The sequence below is a fragment of the Cimex lectularius genome, unplaced genomic scaffold (genome assembly GCF_000648675.2).
Source record: "Cimex lectularius strain Harlan isolate CLEC.00 unplaced genomic scaffold, Clec_2.1 scaffold25, whole genome shotgun sequence".
NCBI classification, from domain to species: Eukaryota; Metazoa; Arthropoda; class Insecta; order Hemiptera; family Cimicidae; genus Cimex; species Cimex lectularius.
Genome location: NW_019392633.1, coordinates 2,119,205 through 2,131,769, shown reverse-complemented (window position 1 = coordinate 2,131,769; position 12,565 = coordinate 2,119,205). Strand labels below are relative to the sequence as shown.

The window sequence follows — 12,565 nt, the reverse complement described above, 5'->3', positions numbered from 1 at the left end:
AACAAAAACAAATACAGAATTCTCCATCACAGAATGGATCCAAATAAGACAAAAGCAAAAGTGGATAACCTCTAGGGGAACTAGACACTTATGCTAAGGAAAACGTATGCTTAACTTAACTTATGTTAAAACAACCCTCACCAAGATTACAAACTCACTGCTGCAGTTAGAGAGCGCCAGATTCAGAGGAGATAGTACTATTAAATGGCGATTGGCATCTGATAAAACATCTACATAACATAATCCCATTTTCAGGTTATATAACGAGGGAGTACAAAACTGCCACTCATATTATCTTTGAATGCGAAGCAACTGCTCAATGGAGCCATAACCTAGCATACAACAAAAAACTAGGGAATGAAATTGTAGCAGCGACAGCCTTTGACCGAATGGTTGCAATTCTAAGAAGAATGCAAGGCAAATTCACTGATTCAAATCGAATTTGTTGCCAAGTGAGAGTTAAGTTCCATCATACGGTCAATTATATTTTATAGACTCCTCCAAGGCTGTGGATGAGCGTTCAGGACACCCAGAAAATAAAAAACTAGATAGACTTTGCAGTTTTGACAGCCCTTGGTGGCATGTTGGCTAAAAACCCTTATGCTGCAGCATATAGTACTGCATCAGAAACAATGCGAGACGAAAATTTTAACTTGAACTTGCGTTTTGTTGAGAGTACCGATGGATGTGAGAAGATTTAACAAACCTACATAGAAGAAATAGCTGTCCATTCTTCAGCAGAACCACCGACACGTCGATGTGCTCTATCTATCTATCCCATGTTTTACCAAAATGATGTAGCCAATATTTGACGCAAAAATAAGAGCCACTCAATTATTTTAAGATTAAGGGAAAAAATAACAAGAAAATGATCCAAAGCAATAGAGAATTAAATTAGATAAAGGAAAGCAACCCTTTTCGATTAGTTCCTTAAAATCTAATAAACGCCTCCTTGGATTAACTAGGTGAAAAAAGGGGTAAAGTTGATGGTGGTTCGCCACTAGATTTTCCCTCAATAGAATTACCAAGAAACCCATCCAGGTCCCACCTATTCCAAATTAGTGTACCAAACAATATGTAATTTATCTTTTATTATCGGCCGATAAATCCGTTCCTTTTAAATATCGTACTTACCGTCAAATAATTAATTAAGCCGCTACACTTAAAATTGCATTATTTTCATCTCGACGCTGTTGGATGGCTCAACAAACGTCGAGGCTGTCAACATATTTATCAGGAGAAACAGGTCAAGGATCTTTTCACGAGATCGTAATTGTCTGCGTTCGGACCATTTTTTTTTTTTTTTTAATATTATTTTCTTCGACATTCTATTAAAAACAGGCCGAACAACAGCACTGTCACAGGTCTAATAAGAGTGAAGTTAAATTTGGATTTTAGCCAGTCATCTTTTACGAAATTTACCGTTATATATTTGTTTATTCTCCTTGGTAGAGAACATAGATTATAGATGTTTTCAAGATCGAAAATATTAACGATCCACACGTCGTTTTTTTGTGCGTGTGTCGTGAGACTGAAAAGACGTCAGCAACACATTCCACACATTTTCGTGTGACTGTGTAACTAATATTAAAGTGTAAAAGAAAACCGTACATCTAACTCTATAAATAAATTTGAATAATTCTTTTTTTTAAGATAGTTCCTACTCACAGTAAGTTGTTTTCCAACAATTCGGATTGCGAGCCCTTAGCTCATCATCAGGTTGAAGGATTTCTACAACCTGATGATGAGCTAAGGGCTCGAAATCCGAACGTTGCGAAACAACTTAATGTGAGTAGGAACTATCTTTTTTAAAAAAGCATTGAACACTGCAAACAGGCATCATATTATAACGATATACTTTAAATTGACTAAAAATGTAGTTAAATTATTCAAATCGAAGATTCCTTGTTCCAAATGTGATTTTAACAATCAAATTATGTGAAGTGAATGCAAATTTGAAAAAACCCAGTGACGAATGCAAAATCCAAATAAAAAAAGATTTTAAATTAATTTTATTAGCAACCCAAATATGTATTTAGTAGTCATAAATGACAGTATTAATTTTCTAAGTTAATTATAGTTTTTATCTAAGACCTTGGAAAAAAATCAGTGTCACGAGCGGGATTCGAACCAACGACCTTCGGCTAGTTTTATTATTAATTAATTTACTGACAAGGTATCACCTCACACCTTCACATGTGCAAAGTTGAGCCTATCACCTCTAGCAATCCATTGGCAATTTTGTAATTGACACTAAACTACTACCGGCAGGCCTCGAGAATCACTCAACTTTGGTGATATAGTGATGGTAGTCCGGGGCACACCTCGGTCTTATCCGTCCAGCCATCGTTGATGGGGGGGGGGGTTTTTGCTGTCCACAGCTAGGTCAATTCGGCACCCAACGCATGCAGTTCTAAGCCCATTCATACTCACATTCTTTCTTAAATACATTCATTTATATACTTGCATACTACTATTTACATACCATTAACCCAATTAGGGTAGTACTCCATATTCCTCCATTACCCTCTTCAGTTATTATATATATGTAGCTATAACTAACCTAATTCAGGGTCGACGGGCACTCAATATTCCACTCCAGCCCTCCAATAAATACATATTCTCTTAACACACGCTAGGTACACATCTCTAATATTATTATATACAATAAAATCAATCCTGTTTCCTCCAAAAATCGGAACAGGGGACCCAGATTCTCGCTACTCTCCCACATCGGGTGTCCTTCCTACACGCTCTCTATACTGAACCAAGGAATTGCAACCTTAAATTGAGTGGGACACATCGACCTTCCTCTACATGCCGGACACCTATGCGGGCTTTGAGAGTGAAAATGATAGGCAACAGCTTCAATGCCGTTCCAGTCCATCGAAGCACATTTGATACAAAACAAAGCATAAATTTATTTTAATATTGACTTTTGCCTTCCTCAATTAAACTAACCTTCACGACGGTTACTTTTCCCCGTTGTAGACTGCCATAGCTATAAGAATTGAAACTCAACTAATAGTGGCTACACCTTATTTTTATGTGTGCATGCAGATAATTGTGAAATGAATGTACCAATATTCAATTTCAAAGTGTAATAAGACATTAAAAATTGTTAAACAATAAAAACTAAATAGTTGTTTAAGCATACTTTCTTTCGTTTGTAACATTTCGCAATGGTTTTATTTCTTTGTGCGACAGACATTCTAGACGAAATAAGTTGACATTTATAATAAATGCAAATTTATTTCTCAAATTTGTTCTTAAAAGTTTTGAAAGATCACAGCCATAAAACTTCTTTATTTATTTTTATTTTTTTGCTGAAAATTATTAATTTCCATCTAACTTTTAGTTGATCAACTTATCATTAATATTCCCGTTGTATGTACAAGATTATTTTCACTCCACCGTTTATCATTTTTATTTATTGTGAGATTTCCTCTTGGGGTCTGTTGAGTGATGAACTGTAGTTTGTTCTTTTCCGATCATTTTGGTCGAATAACAATTATGCTTCTTGTAATCAATTTACCCTTTTAACAATATCGAATTTGCTCGTCGTCAACCGTCAACAAGTCCCAACGATGTGACACGTTTGACCGGTAAAACAACGTTGACGGCTGTGCCGACTTTCATAATTCAGTGTCTAATGGGACATTGACGACTAGTTTTGGTGGAGTGTGCCGCCGACTACCTGGTCGACCCGACGGATAGACGAGGAAAGGCGGACCACGTACCAGACCGGCGTGACTAATCTGAACGTGATGTGGCACCTGCTTTGAAAAATAACTTTACATTTCTAAACACGTGGTTACATCTCAATCTCAACACCCGCCGTATATATCTCACACATAGGTGATAACCGAGGAAATCACTTAAGGAATCGTCCTGGGTAACGACTTCGGATAACTGCACTTATCTTGACGTGACCGGGTTTCCTTTAAAAAAAAACTTCATGAACTTCATGACCTCTACTCAGTGAAAACCATCTTATAAAGCGGTACATCGGCATTATTGGAAAAGAGTCTAGTGACAAATAAAAGCGAACCACACAAAATCTGCACATGGCCAACAGGGGAAAAATTTAATATGTACGCTTCCATTTACGTCGAAATCATGTTGATTAAAGATTGAAGCCAAATCTGACGTGACAGTCATGTAAAAACATACATTTTTTCCTGAACAAAGCTCATCCTTCTTTTGAGTTGATGCTTTTAAAATATTTTTCCTCTGTAATCAAACGAGCAGTACGAATTTACGATTCCCCGATAATCTAGACTAAATTACTTATGAGTGTATCTTCGCATGGCATTTGTACCATGTTTTCCATGTTTAGGTTCTGATGATGGGTCGTAAGCCCGAAACATCATAAAATAGACAAAATTAAATAAAATATTTCAACCACGGAGAACTTGGGATTTTTCAATCTTTGGATGATAATCTAGACGTTATGGTGTCATTTACAACATAGTGACGCAGCGCCGTTCTCCCGAACTCCTTTGATTTCTTTAGAATGAAAGTCACCCCCAGAATATACAAGCGGCAATTATTAGTGCGACGACACGACTGATTTATGGGTTCACTATTTAAATAGATGACTTACTAGGCTCCTGGGCTAGGAATAGAGCTTCATAAATTTGTCTCTGAAGCGACCGACCGTTAAAGTGAAACAGTCCACGAGAACACTTAGATGTTTTTTGAATATTTTGCGTCGGCCAAGGGCACAAACACATTTTGAATTTCTCTACACCCCAGTATACAAGTTGCTTTCAATCATCCTTATAAGTTACAGAGGTTTGAAGAGGTTCGACTTGTCAAATAATTTTTCTTTTTCCCTGGGCACTTTAACAAACGGAGAGAAGCAGGAAAAAACAAAAGTAGAAATATTTAAGTTGGAGTAATAAAATCAATTCACTGGTTGGAAACCGTGGAACATCAGTTAGTAGAATTATCGTTTCCAAACCGTGAAAAGAGGGACTTGTCCTTCCTCCTGAGCAGCAAATTACGGTACAAAACTGATGAGCTACATTTATCTATTATTACCTACATTTATCCAAATTATCTAATGCCAGCCAATACATCGTTCTGTATTGGTGAAACAATTATTGTAATTGTGTATCATCTCAAGTTTTAAAAAAATCAGTATAACGTCTTTACAGAAAGGATATCGCTTATATCCCAAAGAAAACAAATCAAATGCGATCCTTGAACATAACTATATGATTAAAATGTGCTACTCACTATTCCAGCATAAAAGTAAGAAACGGTGTTTGTGCTTACCTGAAAAAAAAAAATCAAAAATTATTATACGGACAAAATATTTTAAAACACAATTTGGAACAATCGCGTTCAGAGAAGAATCCGTAGTCGTATAATTTACTGCTAAGAGATAAGGAAGTAAACATACGATAGCGGTTGGAAGGATCTGAGTAAATATTACAAAATAACTGGTAACGAGTCGTAGAAAAATATAACTGTTTTCGAAAATAAACCGTGCACAGAACACGTGGAATGGTCCGTTTTTCCCAGCAATAAAAACCCACAAACAAGAGCATTTCTTGAAGTTGTGTTAAAAGTACAAAATATTTGCTTCAGACGAATTAGGTCATTCTTTACAAGGAAATATTAGTTATATAGTGGCTTGTCACCCTGTGATGAGCAATTCTTCGGTGGATCGAAACAAATTTAAATCTCAACATGAAAGAGGGTGCCGTTCAAAGAAGGTCGTGAGGCACGTTCTGTTGATGATTCTCGTCGAAAAGTTTGCGTTCTTTTGTAAATACAACCGTGAGACGGTCTTTGTACACGAACGTGCTTTAAAAAAAATGTGGAACAGAATATATATTTTATAATGCACCGAATTTACCGAAAAGTATCAATACGCATCTGTCTTCAAACTGAGCAACCGCTCCCCTTCTTAACACCGCATCAATCATGACCCAGTGATTGCATGGATTAGATTTTGAGGTGTAGATAAATTCAACGTACAAATAAAGTTTAAAACATATCAAGTTATTTGATCAAGTGTTGAAAAGCTACATTCAATGAACAATATTGGATTTGCAAAGATGAAAACAGAACAGAGTTTCATGTTTAACTTTCCATGAAATCCGATATGAATTTCACAAAAACTGTTTTCAAACAAAATTTGTTTTCGAATCGCGCAATAGTCCGTTCCATTTAAGACAATTATTCATTGCATCGATTGATTGCGTAATTCGATTAAACCGTTATCCAACAGAATTCTCGCCAATTGACGAATAACCCAGCGAATACACCATGGAAGCGATTAAAGAACAAAGGATCGAACAGGAATTTTCATAGCGCTTAAAAACAAATTAAGAGGATTCGCGAAAATTCACAAATTTTAATGTACAGTATATAAAACTCAACAAAATTTAAAGAACAGGGAACTTGTTAGGAAAAGAAAACAACGTGGCGTTTCTGACATAATGATCAATACATGTAATTAAAAATAGTAGTACCGAATGGATTGCTGGATAATTTATAACAGTTACAATAATCGATAAAAAAATGAAGAACAAAAACAGATAACAGGAGCATTAAATAACTGATACATTGTAAAACAAAAAGGCTTCAGTTAATTTGTAACCATGTGGAAGAAGTTCATATCATACGTTACAAAAGCCCATGATCGCTGGTATATTTAATTAATTATTAATAATGAATGAAGGACAAATACAGTTTTAATTAAAAAGTTTCAGTGAGACATCAGTTCGCTGACGGGTCCACCTATTCAAATTGGTTGTGACTGACCGCCAACTTCATGTGAAACACGTTTACATTTTGGCGATGGTCATTAAGCTTAAGTAACTCATTAAGCTTATTCTACATATAATTGGTTTGAAACGGAATGGCATGAATTGCGTGAATCATAAATGAAATAACAGAGAAAAATAGGTCATTTAGTAATTATTAAATTATGCTATCAAATTAGTAGGTTAGACAAGAATAATCAGTCGTCGGCCAGAGTTTATTTTAAAACCTATAAATATTTCAAGTTCAGGGATCAGCTTTATTTTTAGAGAATTTGGCAGAGACAACCATGGATATTTATGGGACGATTTTGGATCGTAAAAAAAGTAGACCTCGCAAATTTGTTTTATATGTTTATACAATGCTGCGGTAAGAAAATGATAATTTTATCAGAGAGGTAATAAACTATAGTTGAAATTTTCTGCCTTCTTTGGAGGTAGCTCAATTTTCGTATGTATATCGTATATATAGTTTGTTCGTTTCCGATCATTTTCGTCTATCTGTTCCTTTGCTATTCATTTTTGGAACTTATATGAAAATAATGTCGTTATACCAAAAAACAACATTTACAAAAATGTTAAAATATATAGGATAACAACATTATATATTAATTAAGATAAAAAAGTCAGTGTCGCTAAGAATCAAATAGATTACACGACATTTGAAAAATGGCAAAAAGGAGGGAAAATACAAAAGGTGGGGTTGAGATGGGAAGTCAGTGCGAGTGGATCGAAGTCACGATAGCTCAAGTGGTAGAGTAACGGCGTATCTAGCCGAAGGTCGTGGGTTCGAATCCCGCTCATGACACTGACTTTTTTATCTCAACTAAAAACCTTAATTAATTGGTCAAGCGGACCACGAAAACTAGGGAATTTTATATTAAGGCGTGTTATAATTTGAGTTGAGATTTATTGATAGCATTATTGATATTTAATATACTTTGTTAAAATTTTACATCTATATTTATAAAAATAACTTCTATTCCTTCTTAAACCAAAAAAATCATAAAATTATTAGAATCGATTCATAAAATTCTAAGCCAAATCAGGTACAGCCGATGTTGTTAAGTGTTTTACGTTAAACGTTTTACGAAAATTTGAGTTTATTTAACTGTTTTTGTTACAAAATGTAACGTTTTGAATGTAATAATAATACACACTTTTGTATTCTATTCTATTCTGGTCTGTCAGAGGCGTTTCTCCTTTTCACCATCTTCACTTAAAAATAACGGTGAGCGCTAAAAAATGATGAGTCTATGTTAAACAACAGTGTCACCCAAACAACATGATCTAAATGCTCGTATTATCACATTTTTATGCACTACGTAGCATAAGTGAAAAGGCAAAGTTTTTCTGATTAAACACTCAAACTTAGACCTTATCGGCATTTTAACAATTTAAATTTGTCAATGAACAGTACAGCAGTTTTCAAATTATCATCGCTGTCATTTATTCCGTTAGGTGAAATTGACCATCAATTCAAATCGAACGAGTGTTTTTGCGGATAATTCGATTTGTTCAAAGACCTGGACAGAACCTAAAGATAGATCCAAAAACTTACGGGCTTTATCACCCGAGTGAAAAAGTTTGGTTTTTTCATCGAAGGGGCGAAGTAGTTTTAATATCGCATAAATTTTTTACATTACGATCTTACTGAGCAGAACAGAATGTGGATGAGAAGGATGTCGGACATTCCTGAGATATTTAACTTAAGAATAACAACCGGATGGGGCCCGTTGAGGCGTTAATTTTTCAATGACATCGCTTCCATGTAAATGAAGAAATTTTCTTAAGGAAACAAATATTTAAGCTGGAAACACGAACCTTCGAAAAATCGTCGTCTTAAGAGGTAATCAGATGGAACTGTCATTGACACAAATCCGAAACAAAGTTCCGGCCTCGCCAGGTTTCCCAAGGCCGATAAATCCCAAAGGAGGCTGCTAAGCCCATCTAAGCCGCTGTAAGTCCCGCAAAATGGGAAATACGTGTGACAAAACATTACAGAAATGAAGTTTCAATAAAAGGCAAACGTACGCGAAAATAAAAATTAAATTTAAATTTCCATGAAAGTTTCTAGTTGAAGAATCAAAGACGCGACGAATAAACAGTGATGACGTTATATGATAAAAAATGCAAGTTAAACTTCCGTCTATAAACGCTTTCGTGCTCGTCTCTTGTATTTGAACGAAATGTTTTTTGAAAGGATAAGAGAGGAATGTTAATATTTAGATAAAGAAGATAAATACGATTAGATACGCATCCCCTACGTGTTTCACAAAAGTGAAGACCATATTCCACAACTGACCAAAAGGCAAATGTCCCGCTGCATTTTCGGCTGTCAGGCTAATTTAGTACTCAAGGGACAAGTCGGTACTGTTCAGAGAGAAAAGCTGTACTCCCTTTTTAGTTATCGGTAGGAAGAATCGAGGGCAGGCGCATGGACTCATCAATGTTGATGAAGTTTCTCAAGGTGGGAAAATTATACGAGGACCGCCAAGAAGGCAATTATCTGTAATGCCCGAGAAGCGGAAATGGCCGGTAAAGCATAAAACCTTTACACCAAGCACTATCTAAAGACATGTGTATAAAACATAATTGCTCAATATGACAGCGGTACTCTATAAATCGTTAAACTTTTCGTTCATGTATTCTAAAAGCTCTAGAAATATGCCGTCTTCAGTGAAATAAACTGGGAGAATTAAATTTCCTTTACGCTTTGAAATATTGACCAGCCTTGTCTCAAAGTCGCCCATATGAAAAAAGGAAAACCGGTTTTGCAATGGTACAGAAGTCCGAGAACGGAATCAATACACCCACTTTGTCTCCGATGTCCGCCTAATACCCAGACATGACTAGAAATCGTCCCGGAGAGCTGAATCGTGAGACTTTGGTCCCCTGGTCTGGGCGAGGTCTAAGTCGTGTTTGGTTGAACGGTCTGGGAGTGAACGAACTGAACTCTCAAGCTTTTTGATCCGCGTGGCGTCGCTGTTAGCCGGTGCTTCTGGTAAAGGCAACGGTCCCGATTTTGTTTTACAAGTCTACATCTTGATTAAACATTCATTTTCTTCATATATTCCAAAATTGAAATGTTAAAAAAAATAAAAAAATAAAAAATATAAAAAAAATAACATAATAGCCATTATTAACACATTTGACTTTGGTATTATAATGGTTCTCGGTGGAAAAAAAAAATTGATATAAATTTTTGTTTTATATTTCAGGAGTTAAACAATACACAATATACCATAAAACTGTCTAAAGTAACGTTAAATTATTGAAAAAATTACATACAACCTTGGTAACTATTAGGGTTAGCAGCAATTCAAATAGTTGAGAATAGCTAGTCGTACCTTCGAAGGCTAAGGTCATCCTAGGACCAAATTGTAAGAGTTAGTGGGGTAAAAATAGCTACTATAAATAGACCTAAAATTTCCTCAGTATTGTACAAGACAGAGGCCACGGTGCCCAGTAGACTTTACTAACTGACTTAGTCTAGATTTGCCCTTGACGATCGACCAAACTGTGAAACATCCGATCGGGGCATTGGAAATTCTATTTGAAAAGTACTGTCATTCGTACTCCTTCATCTCGCAACCACCACAAAGGAGTTGGCACTATCCCAATAGGATTTAAACGGATCTTAATGAGCCAGCAACTGTCATAAAATTAATTATACTAGGAAATAAGATTAATTAAGATAAATAGCCTATTCCAGTGAGTTTCTGACAAATTCATTTTGAAAGTACACTCAACTCCTACGACAACAATTCAAATAATTTTCTTCAAAAACTAGTATTCTATTTCTTTAAGTCGCTTGAATCTTATATAGCATGTATTTAATTTACAACAAACAAAAACATCACCTCGAATTCTCTAGGCTTTTACAGAAGAAAATATAACACAGTAACGTGAAAAAGCATGCAACAGACCGATACAAAGGAATTAAACAGCATCAATTAATTCAATGGAAGACGCATTATATGCATGAATACTTGGATTTCGATTTACGTAAGCTCAAATCTACATACTCTTGTTTAAACATGCACACACTTTGCAGAGTTGAGACTGTCTCTTCTCACAGACCAGAAATTTTTAGCTTTTGCAATTTACAATAAATTACCGGCAGGACTCGACAATCCCCCATCACGGATAGGAAGTTCTTGGATTCTTCTGAAAAAATCACTGGAAGGAAATCAACTCCAGGTAACAGTTAACTTCATAAAGGATACTACATCAAATATATCAATAACCTGTTTGGGTCAAGTTCACGGCACCTCATTTTATGACCCGAATAAAGGTCGAAACGTCGGCAAAAAAAAAATGAATAAGGTATTTTTCTAAACTACCTCATTCTTGTCCGCTCCTCACGACTTCAACAAATTATGAAACAACAGGTCACTAGAAACACATATATCAGTAACTGTACAAAGTTTTTGGTGCTTGCTCAAATTACTGATTGGCTTACTTTGATCAAATTACTTAACATAATTCATGTAAAACGTTTGAATTTATTTTAAATTCGGGTATTGGAGGATCTTAAGTCCATAATGCATTTTGAGGTCAGCAATGAAACAACTAATGAAAGCGAAAACCATTGGTCCCAGGCCACATTTTTTTTTTTTTTTTTTTACGAGGGTTCGCAACAGCAGAGGTCATATCAGCCCTCGGGGTGCCGATGTTTTTGAAGAAAAAAAAAAACATTTTTAAGTATGTCGGATTCGAATGCGGGGCTGCTGGATTAGAACCCGGGACCTTTACTTTACAGTGATGAGCGCCGTGTCAAGCAAACCTTTAATCTGTTTATCAACTTTAAACGAAAATTCGTGGTTTCCGATGTGCTGTTTACATAATTTGACAGACCAAATTAAGATTGTTGTCATTTTTCTTTTTTTAAGAACTCAACATATCAGTACAAACGTTTTTATGTTATAGCAGAAAGACCTTTTAACAACTTACTGTACATAAACTTGGCAGTAGCTAAGATTTTATGTTATTATAATGGCCGTGCACTGTTTCTTTCCTCTACAATTAACAAATAATATCTCTTTTTTTTCATCCTTCCTGCACTTATTTTTGATTGCTTATACTTTTCAAGAATATAAAAACTTATTTAGGTTGTACAGTTATACAAGCCAATATTAATTTTTCTGTTATGGATCACAAAAAAATGGTCAGAAAATTAAATTTTAAAGATGTCTCACAGTCTAAGTCGTCTTAAATTCAATATTTTTCAAATGTTCATTGATTTAAAAATTTATTCGCCTAGTTTATTCTTAGTTTTATAATTACATTGAAAAACAAGCCTTTAGCTTCTTTACAAAAGAATTGGATTACAACATTAAACGGCACGTCACCATGACACAACTGCGCATGATAAGCACCAATATATTTTCGGTATTAGGATATCGTGTTGGAGGCTGTTTGATAGGCAAAAGGAAGGACTTGTTATTTCAAGGCGACCCGCCGGACCGTGTAAGGGCTTATCGAGAGGTGTAAAATGCGCACAACTTGACTTGAGGTCGATCCAAAGTAGTGACAAAGGGCCTCCGACCCGGAGCTCGTATGTATTCAAATCACCTTCAGGAACGCATAATTAGCGTTGATCTTTCATCAAGGGGTCCGCCGGGAAAATTATTTCCTTTCCCGGTTTGTTAGAAAATAAAAACCTCTCAATCAGAATGTGGAATCGGGGACGGCCGTCCAGAAGAAATGGCGAAACTTGTCTGACCAGTTTATCGTGACTTGCGACATTAAATGTTATACGATCTCAACCAAGGTTTGTATGA

The 12,565-nt window shown here is 35.6% G+C and overlaps 1 protein-coding gene across 5 annotated transcripts in view; it reads right to left on the bottom strand.

The window, feature by feature from the left end:
• The window catches only part of LOC106668727 (protein enabled), a 93,757-nt gene that overhangs the window by 70,745 nt on the left and 10,447 nt on the right, over positions 1-12,565 (bottom strand). The window contains exon 1 of one of the 5 annotated variants that reach the window (XM_024224994.1): positions 5,245-5,270. The exons of the other annotated variants lie outside the window; for them this stretch is intronic. Within the exon in view, the coding sequence (XP_024080762.1) occupies positions 5,245-5,255 (11 nt within the window). The 5' untranslated portion in view covers positions 5,256-5,270. Of the gene's footprint in view, positions 1-5,244; positions 5,271-12,565 lie in introns of those variants that run through there. 5 annotated transcript variants of the gene reach the window in all.